Source organism: Hibiscus syriacus, unplaced genomic scaffold (assembly GCF_006381635.1).
Source record: "Hibiscus syriacus cultivar Baekdansim isolate YM2019G1 unplaced genomic scaffold, ASM638163v2 tig00110858_pilon, whole genome shotgun sequence".
Classification (NCBI taxonomy): domain Eukaryota; kingdom Viridiplantae; phylum Streptophyta; class Magnoliopsida; order Malvales; family Malvaceae; genus Hibiscus; species Hibiscus syriacus.
The window spans coordinates 1,077,259-1,098,497 of NW_024062890.1; the positions used below are offsets into that span (position 1 = coordinate 1,077,259).

At 33.9% G+C, this 21,239-nt stretch overlaps 1 protein-coding gene, 1 long non-coding RNA gene and 1 pseudogene across 2 annotated transcripts; 1 reads left to right on the forward strand and 2 right to left on the reverse strand.

The window, feature by feature from the left end:
- The first annotated feature begins 410 nt into the window (after window positions 1–410).
- Window positions 411–2,444, forward strand: LOC120143600 (NADH dehydrogenase [ubiquinone] 1 alpha subcomplex subunit 9, mitochondrial-like). The gene is made up of 5 exons (XM_039157896.1): window positions 411–475; window positions 1,867–1,974; window positions 2,054–2,118; window positions 2,291–2,375; window positions 2,441–2,444. The coding sequence occupies exons 1-5, from the start codon at window positions 411–413 to the stop codon at window positions 2,442–2,444; spliced, it is 327 nt and encodes a 108-aa protein (XP_039013827.1).
- Window positions 2,445–14,331: 11,887 nt separating this feature from the next.
- Window positions 14,332–17,117, reverse strand: LOC120143601 (annotated as a pseudogene).
- A 628-nt stretch (window positions 17,118–17,745) lies between these two features.
- Window positions 17,746–20,248, reverse strand: LOC120143556. Its single transcript, XR_005517953.1, has 4 exons — window positions 20,150–20,248; window positions 18,397–18,399; window positions 17,968–17,973; window positions 17,746–17,783 (listed from the first exon to the last, which is right to left on the reverse strand). It is a non-coding gene; the product is annotated as an uncharacterized LOC120143556 (long non-coding RNA).
- Between the last annotated feature and the right edge of the window lie 991 nt (window positions 20,249–21,239).

Genomic DNA, 21,239 nt, shown 5'->3' on the forward strand with positions numbered 1-21,239 from the left:
AGCCATTTAAACCAAAATCTCAAGTAATTTCAACGTAATTTTCAAGTAAATTCATCCCCTCAAGTGGGTTCGGAACATTCATGCAGGGTTAGCAACCTGACATACCTTGTAACCGAAAATAAGCTCGATGGGTAGAGTCTGATAATAATACATGGGAGAAAATAAAAAACAATGGTTGGTTCATATTTGTTCAAGATGTGCAATAAAATAGTAGCTTAGAGAATAAGTTGTGATGTAGTTGGGACAATCTTGTAGAGTTGAAGTAGTTAGAACCCACCCTTTCTACTGGGAAAAAGTTGAGTTGTAGACTGAAGAATATAAATTTTGCATCTTCTTCTCTTTAATTGCAGCTTCTGTTATACATGTATGTATATACACACACATACACGTCCAATTGACTGCATTCAAACATGCCTCCTATGGCAATTTTGCAAGTTTTTAGAAGAAACTGCAAAGTTGTAAGCGTTCCTTTTCGGTTTGTTGCTCTGTATATAAGGAGTATCGAAACTTCTATGAGGTTGATCTAGGAAATTTCGAGTTCGAATCTCGATTGTGGATTGCACAGTCCATTGTATATAGCTCAATATCACACCCTAAAACATAAACGGAATATTACTGGGAATGAGATGCCAGAAAATTGGCTGTCTTAAAGATTAGAACCCACGCACTTTGGATTTGTCATATTGGCTTCTCTTCATGAACATTCGCTGTTTTACACCATTTATGTACTCGAACTCCAACTTGCACGGGAGCTTGTGCAGTTCATACACAAGTTTTTTTTCTAAATAAATATTAAATTTGATCAGGTTCACAAGCTATTTGAATTTGATTTGTTTTATAACTTGATTTCTATTTAAGAATAATTCAATCAAATTTGACTTTGTCTCGAACCAAACTCAAATAATTTTATAATTAATGTCGTTGAAATCAAACCGAGGACGGACCAAATTAGATCAATGATTTTCGGTTAACTGGATTAAATCACCAGCTAAACAATAATCAAATAAAATTTTAAAAAAATAATAAAATAATTTAACCAACTGAACAAAATTAATAAGATTAATTGATTGATTATATAAATTAATTCAGATAGAGACTATTAAATGATTTTATAAATTTTTATCATCAATTAATTTGATTAAAAATGATTAATTAATAAATTCAACTTCTTAATGGAAATTAATAATTGAAAATATTAAATATATATAGAATGTTTTTCTCGACAATACACATATGCTTGACAAATTTTTGTTCCAATTTAGTGCACACTATCATCATAATGATGTTTGTATGTAATGAAATTCTTTGGATAGAAAATTAATAAATAAATCAGCTGGATTATTCGAAATTATTCTATTCGATTAAATATTTTTATAAATGATTAAACAATCATTTCGATTATTTTTTTTATAAAAAATGAATTAAATTTAATTAACCAAAATATGTTTGAGGGTAAAGGCCTAAAACATGGCCCAATATATCCAGTCTTCCGGAAACGATGAAGTCGAAGCTCAAATTAAATTCAACATGGAACTTAAATTAGACCCAAAATCTGAATCTCCATCCTTGAACTCTTGACAACACTAACCACTTACCTTCTCTCTCCCTGAGAAGCTAACCCAGTAAAGATGCAAGCGATTACGAGACATTTAGGCAGCAATATCTGAGGCCAACAGCTTCCATCTCTTCTATCAAGTCCATTTATCCTCTTTCCTATCACTGTATCATTTCCATTCCCTCTTTTTTAATTTCACGGTTTATCTTTTTTCCTCTTCCATTTTAATGGTTGTTGTTCAGCATTTCCATCGAATTGATGGGTTTTTTTTTATGTTTTTTAAATCATTTTATTATCGGTTTTTTTTATAGATTATGGAGGATTGGAGGTGATCATCCGCGTTACGGATCTACGCTGGCCTCCCACAAGGGCACGGGCCACCTCATTCGCAAGGGCACCGGTGGCCGATCCTCCGTCAGGTCATTCTCGGGATTTTAACTTTTTTTCGTTGAATGTTCTATGTTGGAGTGCCGGAAATGATTTCGCCTTCTCTTGCAGTGGCATTATAGCTATTGTTTTTGGTGCTACTGGATTCCTTGGACGTTATCTTGTGCAACAGCTTGGTAATATAATCTTAATGTTTTAGTTATTATTGTACATTATTTGCTGCTCAAATATTTCATGTTTCGACTTAAAATGTGCGTTTCTGAGTGCTTGTTTTGTTTTTACTTCTGAATCCCACTTGAATATTTATTTGCAGTGTGTATACTGATTTTTGTTTATTTTTATTTTTAGCTAAAATGGGATCTCAGGTGTTGGTTCCATTCCGAGGTTCTGAGGATAACCCTCGTCATCTCAAACTGATGGGAGATTGGGACAGGTACCGTATGAAATTGCCTTTCTATCTATTGAAATTTATGTTCACTTTCTATTTCTCGTGCTCAGGTAGTTCCAAAGTTGTTCTGAGTTGTCATTGACACCTTTCCCTTTTTCCCTCTATTTCAATTGCTTTTTAATAAAATAATCATTTTTATACTAAGGTATAAATACATAAAAGGATTTGACAGAAAATGGTATTCTATAAGATAAGGTTGGTCTATGTTAAATGGCAACAGAATACAGAAGAACATCTCATGGTTCCTTCTAAGAAGCTGAGGGAATCATACTTGATGGCATAACTTAATTGTGAGAGTATGTTTTGAAGTAAAATTCAAATCTCACTAGTTTATGGCAAAGATTTCATTCGTGGGTATGTATGGTTTTGCATCCATGAAGCCTATATAGCTCCATTTCAAAATTGTACATTAGAAAAGTTTTTGTTCGTCAACAAAATAGGAAAAGTAATTTATTCTTCCATTAACAATTGAATCAGTTAACTTTGATCATCGGCAGAGAAAACTGAAATGCGGTCCTAGAAACCAATAACTTCTATTGAAGCGAAACTATAACAGTAAAACATTAACCTTTTTCCTCAAACGAAAAAAACATAGTATTCAAGAAACTAAGAGAAACAAATATCCTCTATCTCTCTACCTCTGCTGAAGCAACTTCACTTTTTCAAGTATAACACCCGGATGACGTCCTACTTTCTCTGAATTTGTAACCCCCTCAGACCGATATGGGTAACCCGATCCGATCTGGAGTGTCACATTAGGGCCACCGGAGCGACCCACCGTAAAAATAACGAAAAATTTAAAACTTTTTAGCAGAACATGTAAACTTATAAAATCATTTATCAGTATTCGAAATAAATCAGATTTTCAGACTCGTATATAAAACAAAATACAATTACATGTCCCCTAATCACATGTACCGTACTCTGCAAACAACACCAGAAGAACACCCTTACTGATGACGATAGTTGCACTGGTACAATTCTTTTAACCTGCAATGTTGAGTAATAGAGTGAGTTTCGGAAAACTCAGTAATACAAAACTACTAGATGATGTTACATGAACGTGCAGATACAGATAAATATATATTTCCTTATTGTTTCCGAACATTTACAGATTTTTATGCTGAGCAGAGATCCTACTGATATTTCAGATGGTAACGGACAATGAGCTTTTAGTTCAGAGAAATATTTCGGATGACTGAGTTCAGGAAATCAGAATAGGTTATCTAGTATGTTCCCAAAAATCATGTAACTTTTCAGATTTTTTTAAAACATATATGTATATACCCCCATCCGTCAAGTCCAAAATGTGTTGGTTCCCCAAAACTATACACCCACCGACAAATCCAGTATGGCCCTGAGCACACAGCCGAGAAGCCGGTAAGTAAGGTCTTGAGCAAATAGCCGAGGAGCCTCCAGGTATACTTCCTCCAACATTACCCCCAAATAAAATATGTTCCGTCCGTAAACGAATATATTAAAAATCAAAACATAATCCAGGTCAAGTATCAGATCAGAATCCAGGTCAAGTATTCGATCAGAATCCAGGTCAAGTATCCGATCAAAATCCAGGTCAAGTATCCGATCAAAATCCAGGTCAAGTATTATAATAGAAATCAAATAGGAAATCAGGTAAAATATCCAGGTGATTAGGGAACACACCAGAGTTTATAGAAGTTATTCAGAGGTATTGGATAATCTTAGCAGGTAGAGAAATATGAATATTCAATATATCGATAGGATATCGAAATTTAGAATAACTATTTGAAAAGTTCATTAACTGACAGAATCATCAGTTATTCAGGATATGATTTATCGGAATCATCTTATTCAAACACTTTTCTAAAGCTCTACGAAATCTGAAGGTATTCAGAATCTTTACAATCTATGACGATTAATCTGATTATCGAACAACTCCAGATGAATAGCTCCCCAAACTAATACTTATCAACTTGTCAATTCATTAACCTTCCAGGGTACTTACTCTTTAATACCAAATATTCTTATCCACAAATCATCTTCTGAGTCATCATTGAATAGATCTTAAGGAGCCAAACAAATATTCTAATGGTCTTTATTTCATTTCCATGTTTCAACTATACCATGAAATGCTGACGTACTTGATTTGTGGTTCATAATCCACAAGGATGATACATCATATATGTTCATATGAGTTTTCAAGCTTATTCCAATCTCTTACTTAATCCTTAGTCTTTGAGGTTACTTAGTTCATTTAGCAGTCAAGTCCTTTATAATGACTTCAGGGTTTTCTATAGTAATTCAGACTTCTGAATTTCAGATACATTTTGCACTTTCGTTCAATTCAATTTGGTCTTCGTGGTTGATTTGTCGAACAAACGTCTAATTCTTAGTACTGAATGTGATTTAGAGTTGAACTGAGTTGAGCTGAATACTTCCAAAATTTATCATCGAGCCAAACTTGAGAAGACGAACATGCAATCAAGTAATATCTATGCCATTCAGGTATGGACATAGCTTTAGGGTTGATCTACTCACTTAAATTGTGTTCCATTACTTTTAAAGGTAGTCCAATACCTATGCTTATTTGGATTCCTTAATTAATCCAAGACATTTACTTAGTATAAGCCATAAGGGTATTTTGGTCATTTTGGTGTTCAGTTTTATTCCAATCATTACAGAGCTCGAAGACATCCCATCATTACTGAGCTTGGTGGTATCCTTGGGTCATTTCCATTATAGGGGTATTTTGGTCATTTTACAGATTCAGTTTAATCCTTTTCTTCCATTCAATCTTACTATTAAATTCAATCTTATCATTTATTTCAGTCATTTCGAACAATTCTGACAGCAGAATACCCTCGATAAATTATTCTTCAGGTATTTACTCATTACTCGAATATTTTCGGGTCAAGTGCCTTCTCAGATTTTACAAACGAAATATTATGAATTTTTCTGTACAAAGACAGGATCTTAACAATTAAATTCGTACTTAATCGAGTTAAGTACAATCCTCAAAGTACTTTCTCATTCAGGGCCAACTCGAACTATTTTACCTCTCAAGGGTATTTTCGTAATTTCTTAACCAGATAATTTCAATATTAGCTCTTAACAACAATAATTATAATTTAAAGATCCTATGGTCAATTGCTTTCCCGAACATGCTCTTATCTTGAAATGATTCCTTAACAGACTTCTAGTATCTTTCATTAACCCTCTTAGGGTTAAAAACCGGTTATCCAGAATTTCCAAGTAAAACTAATATTTCCTATGCACATCAATAATTTCATCAGATCAATATGTCTTTTCAGATTTATTAATCCACTTCCACGGACAATTATTGTCATTTTCCAACATAAGGGCAATTTCGTAATTTTACCCAATCGAAATATTCTCATAATTTATCATCTAAGTACCTTTAATGAGATAAATTATAATCTACATATCCATGGTTGATTCCTTTATCACTTAATTCCAGAACTTGTAATTTAATTCTAAGTGTCCTCTAATTTCTTATAATAGTCATCTGAACCATATTCAATTACCTACTTCCTACCGCATTCGTATTGAATGTAGAACTTTATTACTTACACAAATGAGACCAAACATTTCCATTCATGCATTTACTAATACCAACATGTTCTATAAAGCATAAAGAGGTAGTAATGTTTTACCTTGATTTTCGTGCCATACTGATCGACCAATAAATTCCATTTGAACGCCCTCGATCTTGAAATCAACTTCCAATAATTCCTCAGATGCATATCAACATAAAGTACATAAAAAAATGAAGTTTAATTGAGATAAACGGATCAAATCGGATGATAAATCAGTGAAAAACAGCTTACCGGGTTCGAATTTGGCGAAACGAACTTCGGATTCAGGATGTCGAAAGCATAAAATACGACTTTTCAAAAATTTAGAATTTTCGGTCAAAATCAAAGTCAACAGATTTGACTGGTAATTTCGTGGCCTTCGGGTCTGAATTTCGAAAAACGGACTGCGGAATCGGATTTGGAACGTCAAAAAATGTCAGGATAGGTATACTTGGTCAAAGTCAAAGGTCGTTTAATGCCCGGTCAAAGCCAGTCAAAGTTTTGGTCAACGGGTCGGGTAAACGGGTCGGGTCGGGTTGAAACATGTCAAACCGGTTCAAAACCGGTCAAACCGATCATTTTGACCTTTCCCAACGCAATGGCGGCTCGTGGGGGCGCGTGGGACGTCTTCCGGCAGCCTATAAATCACGAAAAATTTCTAAAAATTATTTTGAGTGATTTCGAGGTACTTACAAAGCTCGGTTCAAATTTTTGAACGGCGGAGAGCTCGATTTCAACAAATCGGAAACTTTGACCGCTTTACCTCCTCACGCGCCGGCGTCGACAGAGACCAAGAATGACACCGGCAGACTCGAAACGGCACAAAGAACATGATTGTGCGGGAGGTGTCGTAAACGGATGACCGGATCGTCTTGAATCAACGAAAAACCAACTGAAAACGAGTTATTTTCGACGACAGTTCCGACTGAAATTAACGACGAACGACGACGATTTACGACGAAAGGTTTGAGGGGTTTTGTTCCTCGGTCGACAACGAACACGATGGTGGTTTCGGCTCGTCGATCAGAGGTCGGATGACGAGTAGATCGGAGTTGGAAGTTGGTTGATCAGAGGAGAGGAAATGATAAAATTCTGCAGAAATATACGGGAATTGGGTGTTATAATTCATCCCAAAAGAAAAATGGGTAAACCATTAATTTAGTCACTAAACTTCTTGCACTTTTTAAAACAGGCTGCCTACTTTAAAATTTTACAATTTAATCCACCGTTTCTTTCAAAATACCAATTAAATCTACAACTTTATAATTTCTTAAATTTAACCCCTAAATTGGGGTGTTACAGAATTCTCAAAGAACCTTCTAGCAACAACTAAAACCTACCACCCTTCTTTAAAAATTCTTTGTTTCCATCATCTTTATTCAACCAAAAATGATTAGGACCTAAATAGAAGACGTTATATTAGTTAATTAACATCAATTCAAAGTATAAGAAAAAAGGTAGTAGATTTGAATACGTTGGAGCTGATTAAAAGCAAATTTGATGAAAGCCAATAAATGAGTTTCAGAAGGAGCGAAACGAGATTGTTGAGTGCCTGAAAGAGACATTATTCGGTAAATTAGGAGAGTGAAAGCCACCCAAATGCTGTAACTTACGTTACAACAAGAACATAAATTATGAGCTTTTAAATTCTAATATTTTTCTAAAGGGGTTACCCGAAAACCTCTCGGATAATCTAGTGTTAATTTCATTGCAATGCAGAAACAAATGGCTCGATGAGGAAGCTACTGAGTTGAGTGATCGTCTATAAGGTCGATAATGATAACGTAAATTTGACAGAGAAAAATAAAGTTAATCAACACATAATGGATTAAGGAAAAAATGATTCATGGAAAGAGCTAACTTTAAAAGACCTGAGGAAAAATGGGACAAAAAACTTGATTTTTTTTTGATATGGTGATGTCTCGAAGACATATTCTAAGAAAAGTTTTCAGGAAAGTAAAATGAGATTTCTGGAATTAAACGAGTTGAAGACGCTTGTCTCTTATTTTTTCCTTGCAATTCTAAGCTAGAAACTTAAAGTTGGATGAGAGTTTACAGAGGTCGGGTAGGGTTTAAGGTATCTGTTTTCCATCCGAGTTTAGTGTAAGGTTCGGGTCAATTTATATTCCTCCTGAATCCCATTAAACTATAGCTTTATAGCATTTTTCTGTTATGTGCTCTTAACGACACATAATATAATATTTGTAAGAATAAATAATGATATTGTTCAAAGCTAAATAAATTATGAATATTGCAAAATTTGAAATGTCAGTTGGGTGTTCATACCCTTCATCCACGTTATAAATTTGGAACGGAAGTCGATTGGTCAGCTTTTTAATTTTTTGTTTAGTTAACTAAGTTGTAATTTGATATTAAATTAATATAAAAAATGATAAATTGTGGAATATTTATTTCCTAGACTATTTTTTTAACATTAAAATTCTTTTAAAAAATTTAAATTTATATATAATTTAGGTATTTTATATTTTTTATTGATAAATTATTTTTATTCTTAACATTTTATAAATTATCCCAAAATATTATAAATTCGTTCTTTAAGATAAAATCCTATTGTCCCTAATTAGATATACTTTCTAGTTCAAGTGAGAAATAGTTTATATTATATCTTTTGCATTTTTTTTCCTTTTTCGTGTGATATTTTATTATTATTATTATATTTTTATGTGTGCGTGCTTCACATGAACACTTGATAGGCTTTCGAATTTGTGAGTAAAAATTATGTTCTAACTTAATATGGGAAGCATTGCATTAATTTTTGAAATTAGGTTACATATTTGAGTTTCTAAGGTCAAGTTCGAATTCTATTACTTTAACTTTTTGTAAGCAATCTGTAAATCTTTTGTAAATCCAATTGGGTCTTAAATATATAATGACCCTTGATTAGGAGAACCACCTCTAATCTAAACTATAATGTACCAACAAAAATAAAAATAAAAGTAAAGAACGTATCATTGAAAAAAAAAATACAAGAAATGCAAAGTAAATAAGTAAACAGATAATCTCTCTCAAAATACATTCCTAAAAATACAAATAAAATAAAAGTAATAATAAATTATGTATTTAGTCACTCAACTTTCACTTTAGTTCTATTTTGATGATCCAATTATTTTTTCCTTCAAAATCATGCCTAACTTTATGTTTTAGTTCCATTTTGGTCAATCGTCGTTAAACAATAAATAAAACTACTGATGTGGTAATTTTTTTTCAATGATGAAATGAAATTACCTTATGGTAACATGTCAGAATTACCTTTGACATTTTAAACAACGAGTGACCAAAATGTAAAATTAGGTATGATTTTGAAAAAAAATAATAATGAGTGACCAAAATGGAAACAAAGTGATAGTTGGGTGATTAAATACGTAATTTACCCAAAAATAACTACACAAAGAAATGCCTATGATCACGACGATGACAACAAGGTAACAAACCCTTGCCGGAGAAGACTTGAAGTATATGAATGGCGGAACTGAACAGTTGTCACAAAGATATATAAACCAAATTAACATCTACCCTTCCCATACGTCACGTACGTCGCTATCATCTTCAACAAGTATACATGGTTTGGTGTCTTCCACAAAGGAAACTTGCTTTACCTATTGGAAATAGGGTTTGGATCGCTTGGAACTTCGTGTGCTTCAGCTCCAAACTGTCTGCGTGAAGAAGAAGTATGAGGTTTTGGTGATTGGTTGATGAAGATGGTAGAAGAAGTTGATTTTGAGGAAGCATCTAAGAGGAGCCGAGCCTCCTGTTGTCGGCTGATGGGTTTATGGTAGGGTTGAGGACGAAGAAATATAAAGAGAAGAGTGAGAAAGATGAGGAGAAACTGGGTTTTTGAGAGTGATGATGGAGGTTTAATTAATGCTGCTATGTAGGTACACATCAAGCAAAAGAAGCAAGCACCCCTACAAGAACACACAATATCCATCAACCAACTAACAAGGGAAAAGGAAAAGGAACCCAAATCTATGGAAATCAGACAAAGCAAAGCAAAAGGGAAAGAGAAGAAGCTTCACCAAAAGTGAATACAAAGTAGTTTGTGAAATTCTGTACAAATTATTGAATGATTAAGTTAGGACTCTCCTTCGCACGTTGGTGTATAAATTCAAACTTGTTGGGGTTGTGAATATTTGTAGTTCAATGTGTATTTTGTTTATGAATTAAGAGTATATCTCTTAAAATTCTATTGGAATTAAAAGAATAAAATTAAGATGAATTTAATGACTCTTTAATTCAGACATCTTTAGGCTTACCCTTGGGGACCAAGAGGAATTCGATTGCATTGTGGGAGCCAGTCGTACAGAGATTTCATAATAAGTTGATTGGATGGAAGGCTAATTCTTTATCGATGGCGGGCAAGGTGGTGTTAGTTAAATCAGTGTTGTGCTCCCTCTCCATTTATTTTCTTTCTATATTTCGAATGCCTTGTTATGTGTTAAATAAATTAAATTCTATTATGGCATCCTTTCTTTGGGGAATCAACGGGAAAAAGGAACATTCACTAGGTGAATTGGAATATGGTGTGTAAGCCTAAGAGGTTGGGGGTCTAGGGATTCCGAATTTGTTACTTTTAAACAGTGCCCTCCTCGGGAAATGGGTATGGAAATTTGCTACAGATAAGGTTTCTTGGTGGAAAAGAGCGGTGTGTTGTGTGTACAACTTGGATCCAAACTCCAGTATGATTGGGAATTCTTGGACAGCACGTGCCTCTTGGATTTGGAAATGAATTGTTAAAAATTTGAAAATTTTCAAATGATGGATTTGGGGATTGTCTAAGGAAAAATTTGCGTTTGAGAACGGGGAATGGAGAATCGGTGGAGTTTTGGCACGATGTTTGGTTGGGAGAAGTTCCCCTTAAAGATCAGTTTCCGAGGCTTTTTGCTCTCTCAAATAATAAAGGGGGGTAAAGTTGTAGAGTTCAGGGTTAATAATGCTTTGAGATGGGTATGGGATGTTTAAATAAGAAGGAACTTGGTGGACTGGGAGGTTGAACAATGGTTGCATCTTATCTCGCTGTTGAATAATATCAATTTGTCTCCTTTTGAAGACGACTGCTGGATATGGTTAGGGAACAGAGAGGGTTGTTTTTCAGCTAAATCTTGCATCAAGAATTTCTTTGACTAGGCTGGTAATGAGCGGTTTGAGGGTACTTGGGAAAGGCATTTTTGGATAGGTATAGCACCCCCTGTGTGGAAACTTTTGTTTGGAAACTTGTACACCAGAGAGTGACGGTTAAGGAGGAATTGTTGAAGAGAGGAGTGGCTGGGATTGAGGACCCCTATGTCTGATGTGTCGTAGATATGGAGAAACGATTTCACATCTTTTTTTGCATTGTGAGGTAGTATGGGGTCTGTGGTCTAGAATTTTGAATTTATGGAATGTTTCTTTTGTGGTTCCAAAGAATATGATTGATTTCATCATTTTGTGGGACAATTTACTTTTGAAATCCTTTATTTGGAAATTCATCCCAAGGGCGGTGATGTGGACTGTTTGGAAATGCAGGAATGAGGTAATTTTTCAGAAAGGAAAGGTGGATGCAACACTGCTTTTATTTCTTGTTTGATTTAGAATAACTACTTGCTAGATTTAAGGATGTGCATATCCCGTTTGCCTCCTTAGTGGGAGATTTAAAATTAGCTGATTTAGTAGGAAGACAAAATAAGGGTTGCTCTACTTCATCATGGTGGGTTCATCCTCCTGATGGTTTCGTTAAGCTTAATGTAGATGGTGCGATGGTGAGGTGTTGGGATAAAGGAGGAATAGGTGGACTGATTAGGGACAACAAAGGTATGTTGATTGAGTGGTTTTCAGAAAGGGTTGGGAGTAGTCCTCCTGTATTGGCAGAACTATTGGCGATTAAGAGGACTAATTCTTATCGAAGAATAAGGATCTGCCCTAAGTCAGAGGGTTATTCTAGAATCGGATTCTAGTACAACACTGAAGTGGATTAAAAATCCGGATTTATTCACCCCTATGTTTTAGTCTTTGGTGAAGGATATAGCTTCTCTTATGGAAGGTCAAGACATTATTTCAAGGCATGTCCTGAGAGTTGCTAATTGGGAAGCGGATAAGTTAGCTAAAGACGGTATTGGTTGATTAGTAGGTTATGTATTTGGTGTGTTATCGTGTACGAAAATGTTTGTTTTTCGTAGGGTGTTTGTTTTCAATCTTATGTAATCAGGGTTATGTTGTATCAGTAGGTTTTGGTTTTGGTTGTGTATTATTGTTCTGATGAATAAAATTCATAGGCACTCTTTTCCTCATTCCAATGTCATCCATGTTACTGTTGCAACATGGAGGGTATGAAGGAGGTTTTTAATGAGGCCTAATTTTGTATAAAAAAAATTCAAACATCTTTTAGGTAATTGCTATGTTGATTCACAAAACGAGAATATTAAGCGTTAATGTTTCTTTAGTTCACGGATAGGCTTAAATATACAAAAGGTGCCCAACGTATGTCCGTTTTTCCAGTTTAGTTTCTAACGTTTTTTTCGTTTCAGTTTGGTGCCTAACGTTTCATTCCGTAACTCAGAATGGGTCACGCCGTGACGGACCGTTAGTTTTCTCCGTTAAGTGACATGTCACAATTTGATAATTTTAAAATTTTTATATAAGATTAAAAAAATAAAATTATATATATATTTTAAAAAGGAAGCACATAAATTCGTAAAACTTTGAAAACTTTAATTTTAACCCCTAAACCCACACCGATCGCCGTCCTTTGCCGTCAATGAAGCTTGGGTTTTGAGCGGACGACAATAAGGAATTCAAATACATAATTTATTATTACTTTTATTTTATTTGTGTTTTTAGGAATGTATTTTAAGAGAAATACTATTTGTTTTACTTATTTACTTTTTATTTTTTATGTTTTTTTTCAATGATACGTTCTTTACTTTTATTTTTATTTTTGTTGGCACATTACAATTTAGATTAGAGGCAATCCAGGATCATGGCATATTTAAGACCCAATTAAATTTACAAAGAAATTTACAAATTGCCTACAAAAAGTATCAGTAATAGAATTCGAACTTGACCTTTCAAGCACAAATATATAACATAATTTCAAAAATTAAAGCTATGATTCCCATATCAAGTTAGAACATAACTTTTACTCACAAATTCGAAAGCCTGCCAAGTGTTCATGCGAAACACACACACATAAAAAATATAATAATAATAATAATAATAATAATAATAATAATAATAATAATAATAATAATAATAAAATATTACACTAAAAAGGAAGAAAAACATGGAAAAGATATAATCTAAACTATTTTTACTTGAACTAGAAAGTATATCTAATTAGAGACAGTAGAATTTTATCTTAAAGAACGAATTTATAATATTTAGGGGATAAATTTATAAAATGTGAAAAATTAAAATAAATTATCAATAAAAAATATAAAAATATTTAAATTATATATAAATTTAATTTTTTGTAAAAGAATCCTAATGTTAAAAAATGAGTACAGGAAAAGAATATTCCATAATTTAAAATCAATTTTATATTAATTTAATATCAAATTACAACTTAGTTAACTAAACAAAAAATAAAAAATCTGAACGATTTGACTTCTGTTCCAAATTTATAACATGGATGAAGGATATCAATACCCAATTGGCTTTTCAAATTTTGCAATATTCATAATTTATTTAGCTTTGAACAATATCATTATTTATTCTTAAAACTACAAATATTATATTATGTGTTGTTAAGAGCCCATAACAAAAAAAAACTATAAAATTATAGTTTAATGGGATTCAGGCGGAATATAAATTGACCCGACCCTTACACTGAACCCGGATGGAAAACAGATGCCTTAAACCCTACCCGACCTCTGTAAACCCTCATCCAACTTCAAGTTTCTAATCTAGAATTGCAGGCAAAAAAGGGGAGACAGGCGTCTTCAACTCGTTTAATTCCAAAATCCAATTTTATTTTCCTGCAAAATTTTCTTAGAATATGTATTCGAGACATCGTCATATCAGAAAATTTTCAAGTTTTTTGTCCCAATTTGCCTCTGGTCTTTTATAGTTTGCCCTTTCCTGGAATCATTTTTTTCCTAATCAATTATGTGTTGTTTAACTTTATTTCTCTTTCTCAAATTCAAGTTATCATTATCGACCTTATAGACTATCACTCAACTCAGTAGCTTCCTCATCGAGTCATTTATTTCAGCATTATAATGAAATTAACGCTATATTTTTCGAGAGGTTTTCGGGTAACCCCTATAGTAAAATATTAGAATTTAAAAGCTCATAATTTATGTTCTTGTTGTAACGTAAGTTGCAACATTTGGGTGACCTTCACTCTCCTAATTTATCAAATACTATCTCTTTCAGGCACTCAACAATCTACCTGGCAACAAATTGAATTGCTGAATATGATCAGTTTGTCCAACAGAAATTCCCGCAGCAGTGTAAATCAATGAAGAAAAGATAAAAAAATCACTGGAATTCACTTAAATTGCCACAAAGAAAAACAATACTGTCATTATGCAAGGTTTGCAAGACATTAATGACTTGACATGAATCCATCTATGTAGAGAGAAAAAACACTGAAAGAATTTAAAAATGGAAGGGGGTTGAGAGAAAAACAAAGAAACTCAGGAAGAACATATCTAGGAAACAAAAATACTCGGAGCATAAAATCTTTCCAGAGGGAAGGACAACCAATAAGGTAGACCGAGCATCCCGAGGTTAGAAAACTTGAAATTTGAACTAATTATAGATTCTTTTTTTTAGTTTCAGAACTCCCTGACCTACTTGAAATATACATTGAGAAATGAGTAATCCTTGAAAGTTTCACTATGCATCCGGTTAAAGAGGCAAAACATAAAACATGCACAAAAATCGAGTACCAGTATTACACATGATTATGTGATTTTCAAAAGTTGTAACACATGATATAAGATCAGCATATGGGATCTCCTTTCGTGATAAGTTGGCATCACTTTGTTGTTGCAACATATAATCTGGCATCGTTTTCAGGAGTTATACTTTCTCTGAGATAAAGTGTCTGCAGAACTCCAAAGTATTTGGAAGTCCTTCGTAGAAATGAGATAAGAAATATTAGACGGACTCAGCAGATTAAAATACAAACAATGAACATATAGAAAAATAACTTTGAACCTTTAACAGCTTCTTTAATCGCTCCTGATGCAAAATCCATAACCCATAAATTCTCAAAGCTGCATACCCCATTAAGTAGAATCATAAGCATCACTTATGTGGTCTAATGATTGAAGACATTGGCAACAACAATAAAAACATGGATTTCTAGAGCACTGTTAGCATTGCTATCTATGGCACAAAAAGACAACTTTGAAGTTAAAAACAACAAATAAGCAACCAACAAAATTCAAAAAATGAATAAACAAATAAAAAGAAAATAATGTGAAGAATAGGTTTAACAACCATGGAGCTTTAAGGAGTGTAATAAGAATTCTACGGAAAAAGTGTCTAAGTGTTGGTGAGAGAAGTACAGTAAGAAGATTTACCTTCGACTGACAATTAAAAAATTATTATCCCCTGACTTTATCAGATGCCAAGGACACATTAGGGCTCGAAAATCATGCTCTTCAAATTTCACATCAGCATCACTGGCAAAACCTAGCTTGGTCCTGATCCAGTTCCAGAAACTAATGCTTCTCTTGTTGCTAGATGTTGGATAGATTGTTTCCAAAACCCTGCTTTCCAAATCAGTTCTCTTGATGGCATGATTCTTTAACAGATGTGACCAAATCAATAATATTAATTAAAACCTAATTAAAATTCCACTGGCGTATCACAGTACATTATATACATTAGACCAGAAAAAAGGCAAGTAAAAATATTCTGAGTGACTTATAGGATATAATTGCATAGAATTCATCTCAATTTTTCATTTTATAAAGGAAGCCTAATGTTGAGATCCTAAGATGCACATTATATACATAAAAAGAATTGTCATAAGCATTAAATTTTCATTTTGTTTCTTTCCAAAATCATAACCAATCTTGTAGCACAAAGATTTTTAAACCCTGAGACCTTACTTAGTGCCTTAAATATAAGTTGCAATATGAAATCATGTAAAGACTCTAAGACCATACCTCAGAATCTACAATATAAAGACAATCTTCGCTATCATGATAAAAGGAAGCAGCAGGGCGAAGCAACTTTGCAGACTCGAATTCACCATCCTCAAAACCTGGGCAAGAACCAATCTGACATATAAAAAAGTTAAGTTGGAATCTAAACTGTTTTATCCCTTATTTCAGCTTATATATAAAGGGAAATACCAAACAAACAATAACAAGGATATAAAAGCAATCTTTGAACCCAAAATTTTACATCCCTAGGCAGAAATTATTACTAGCACAAAGAGCACAAAACTTATGCGGCATTCATTGAAGACTATTCAACCGTTATAATAGATCTAGCAATATGCTAAAATGATGTCTTCCTAACTTATTTCGGATCATCTAAGTAGCCTAAAAGGAGGAAAGATTTAGTTTGATTTTTTTTTCTTTCAAAAGAAAACCTTTTCATTTTTGTATTTTGCTAAATTAATTAGTTTGAGAAGTACCTAATTTTTCTTCTTTCTATTTACTCGTTCTAGTATATACTAAATTTATCAATCAAAATACTGCATAGTCGAGGATAATCACCATCCAAAGATAGATCTTAAAACAACCTCTGCAATGTATGAGTTTATGTGCTTATACAGTCTAAAATCTTCCCATTGCCATAAAATATAATTATCCGATGATGATTGCTATCAGAAAAGAACAAACGCTTCCCACTTTCTTCTATTGAGATACATGTTATTCAAGAAAAAAGAGTGCTTTGAGAATATTGCATTTTTCATTTGTCCATCTTACATATTTGCTGAAGCTTATGTACTATAAGACGAAATAATGCCATAAGAGACCTATACCAGGAAAGTAAAGAAGTAAATTTCGCAAAATAGTGCAAAACTGGGGTTCCTTAATGATCTCAGTTTCTTTTGACCACGAACTTTGCAAATTATGAACTGTGGTATTCTTAACTTGACATTGCTCAAAAGTTACAAAAGGAAGCAAAACCAGAAGACAAGAAAGTTAGATGTAAGTGTACAAGCATGCATGGAGAATTGTTTACCCATATGTGTACATGTGAATGTCGGGAAAATGCATAACCACAGGTAGAAACGTAATCCACAAACCATATTCATAACAAGATAATTCCTTTAAGAAGAGATCCAACTCAAAGAGATGGGGAAGGTTGTAAAAGCCATAAAGAAGAAATGTATCGATATGGTAATAATCATGTTGAAAGGAAGAGCATGTCAAAGTGTAGGAGCTTAGGGAATACAAACAGTTATATAGGAGGAAGGAAAAAGGAGGGTAGAGAAGAATTTAGGATAATGCTTTTATAGGTCCGCCATCTCATTTTGGGCTTTATAAATTATTCCCCAAATGATTGTTTTAGCATGCAAATGAAGGTCAAAGATCAAATGAAGAAGCCTACATTCTTAAGTTAACCCTTAAATATTTGTTTTTGAATGTGCAAATTAAAAAGCACAAAGTTCACCAATCATACTAAGAATTTTGGAGTCTAAATGTCATAAAATTTATATGAGAAAATAAATGTTTTGGTTCAAAAATGTAATAGAAAGAAAGTGCATCAATCAATTCATTCCTTATAAAAGATTCTTAATGTAAAAAAAATTACATCAAAGTGAATAAATTAGTTATTAAACATAAGTAAGAAATATACATTTGCTAAGCATTGCTATATCCAAGTCTTTCTCAGGGAAAACTAGAGGATTCTTTTTGATAGAAGTTGGAGGTCTCATTAAAAACTCCCTACGTATTCGTTCACATACTAAGAAGTATGTTAACGAATATTGGAAGGAAGAAAAGAGTACCTCATAGTTTATTAATAATAATACCCAATACATAAGACAACACGAAATATCCTCCTATGGTGATATACACCATTACAACAAACACCTTAAACTCACACATCCTCATCCAAAAGCAACAATCGACAATCACCTTATTTCTAAGTTACACCTCCAGCAATAGGATAAAAAACAACGCAAAAGAACATAATACAAAAGAAAAGAAACACATGCAACCATTTAAACTAAATCAAAGCCACACTTGAAGTGACGAGATCTAATGAGATTCGTCTTCGTCAGGGGCCCAAGAGTTTGGATTGAATGAAGGCTCAATATTATGCACCATGATTTTGAAAGAGTTGTCACCGACCTTCAATTCCAACGTTGCATCAATTCTCACATCAGCCTTTGTGAAGACTTGAATTTTTACCCGATCAAAAGATGATGGTAACTGACATCTTTCGTCGATTGCTAATAAATAACCCCACTCATCTGCAATGTTTTTGAAAGTATCCCAACTCCATGCATGAAAAGGAACATCCTCGCAAACTAACCATACTCGACGAAACTCCACTACCAAACTCTCTGACCAAGCTTCGACTCTGGAGAACCACTTTGTGAGTCTCTAATTTATCGTTCTTCACACTTCTCAATGAAGCAGAATCTTCGAAAATCATTAATACCGCATTTCCAGCAGCTCTCATTAAGGAGAAACCAGTGAGGCCCTTCGCTTGCATTTGTCTAGCGAGATGATCGACTTTGATAAAGTCATTGCACCACCCTACTAGACATTTACTCAACAGTTGAAGTTTTTCTTCGTCCAAAACACCTTCAACTTCACAATGATTCTTTCTTGAATCACCTTCCATCCCAGAATTACGGTGAACATATGTAGTGGTCTTTCTCCAAAAAGACTGGCGAGGTTTGAATTTAGCCAAAGATACACTAACTTTGCTCTCGTCAATATGAGATCCATCCATTTCTGATATTGCTTTCCCTGCTTCTTCGATTGTTGCAAAACGAATGAAACCAAAGCGAAGCCCTTTCTAATTTCTTTTGTTTGGAATGAAAGTGTCAATAACCCGACCGTGGGTGCAAAATAATGATCCAAACCTCTTCCAATGGATCTTCTCTAGTAGATTTTCGATAAATAACATGAAGCAACCGCTTCTATACCCGTTACTTATTTTTGGATGGCCTTCCTTCCACCAATTATTAAGCCCAATTTTCCCACTTCTTGAAACTTCACCAGACTTTTCATCACAACTCCCCTTTTTGGGTAACTCCTTGATTCCATCATGGACAACCACTGCCGCATTTTAAGCTGATGATGTATCCTTATTTGCTGACGATGCCTGTAAATGGGATCTCTTTAACTTGTCCTTAATCAATCTCGACTTCACCCGAACACCTCTTAAACCATCACCGTGATAATTCCCTGCTCTACAATCAATTGTTGCTTTTTTCCTCCTACTGTTGCTCAAAGATTCGTTCAATGGCTGCTACCGATTAATACAAGAACCATCATTGACCCTTTTCTTCGCAACATGTGGATCCTTACATTCACCATAGGTAACCGACGCATCCTAAGCATTCTTTTGGATACAATCAGCGCAAGTTTTATTTCCCGACTGTGTTTGTAGAACCCTTAGTCACCTCGTAGCTACCCTCTTTGAACCAGAAAACTCGAACATAGCCATTAACCATAATCTGGGCTCTCCATTGGTTAATCCCAAAGGTGAGAAGGCATATAATATCCCCGGGAGCAACCTACTTCGGAATCGGGACGATCCAATGGCTACAGGAGGAGATCAGAACATTCCAAGTTGATGCGATTTCCGTCGTTTTTGTGAAGATGGGGGATTTTCTTCAGAATCCAAACTCAGTTATGGATTCCCGGTGTAAGAGCGAATTTATCAAGGTAAATTGTGTCTCAGAATCACCTTTGATGGTGGCTACTGCGGTGGGCCTTGATTGAGATATGCTTTGAAGTAGGTTGTCGCATGAAACGAAGACTAAATCCTTGTTGCTAACGTCGAGGCGAGCAGACTATGAAGTTTCGATGGTCGACGGCCACCAGTGATGGCAGCCGGCGTGGCGTCTGACGACGTTGATGAAGTTTTGAACGGCCACCGAACCTCCCAGCTTAGTGAAAAGGGAGAGGGAGTCGGTGTAGGAAGAGACTAAACGCCAAAGTTAGGTCGCCTAAAATCAAGAGAGAAGCTGGAGCTTCTCTCACAAACGTTTTGACTTTTTCAGTTGTATACTTTTGATTTTACTCCAAACTATACTTTAGACAAAATGAAGCAAGCCTCGTCTGTCAACTAAGTACATAAAGAGAAAAAAAAAATCAATCTACTTGAAAAATGTATAATATCAAGAAATATAACAGAACAGATTCTTTAGAAGAAATTAGTCAACCATGGTAAACAGATTCTAATTTATAAACCATGTTAAAAATCATAGAGGCAATACATGGCCATGTGATACAACTTTAAAAATTCATGACATAGCTTTGGAGAAATTCATCGCAAAAAATCCATGCTTAAACTCTGTTCTAGTTCCAAGATGCTCTGAGTTGTCTATGCTTTGACACATTTCCCTTTTTCCCTCTATTTCAATTGTTTTTTAATAAAATAATCATTTTTATACTAAGGTATAAATACATAAAAGGAGTTGACAGAAAATGGTATTCTTTAAGATAAGATTAGTATATGTTGAATGCCAACAGAATACGGAAGAACAACTCACTGGTTCCTTCTAAGAAGCTGAGGGAATCATACTTGATGGCATAACTTAATTGTGAGAGTATGTTTTGAAGTAAAATGCAACTCTCACTAGTTTATGGCAAAGATTTCATTCTTGGGTATGTATGGCTTTGCATCCATGTAACCTTACATAGCTCCATTTCAAAGTTGTACCTTAGAAAAGTTTTTGTTTGTTAACAAAATAAGAAAAGTAATGTATTCTTCCATTATCAATTGAATAAGCTGACTTTGATCATCGACAGAGCAAACTGAAATGCGATCCTAAAAACCAATAACTTCTATTGAAGGGAACCTATAACAGCAAAACATTAACCTTTTTCCTTAAACAGAAAATCTAGCGTTAATTTCATTACAATGCTAAAACAAATGACTCGATGAGGAAGCTAGAGTGATCGTCTATAAGGGTCGGGTCAATTTATATTCTGCCTGAATCCCATTGAACTATAGCTTTATAGCTTTTATTTGTTATGTGTTCTTAACAACACATAATATAATATTTGTAGTTTTAAGAATAAATAATGATATTGTTCAAAGCTAAATAAATTATGAATATTGCAAAATTTGAAAAGCAGTTACTGTTGATACCCTTCATCCATGTTTTAAATTTTGAACG

Excerpts from the sequence above, each read along its gene's own strand:
- LOC120143600 (XM_039157896.1), top strand. The coding sequence starts at position 411 with ATGCCTCCTATGGCAATTTTGCAAGTTTTTAGAAGAAACTGCAAAGTT. Across the intron at positions 476-1,866 it reads GTTGTAAGCGTTCCTTTTCG|ATTATGGAGGATTGGAGGTG; the intron begins GTTTGTTGCTCT and ends TTTTTTTTATAG. Across the intron at positions 2,119-2,290 it reads TTATCTTGTGCAACAGCTTG|CTAAAATGGGATCTCAGGTG; the intron begins GTAATATAATCT and ends TTTTATTTTTAG.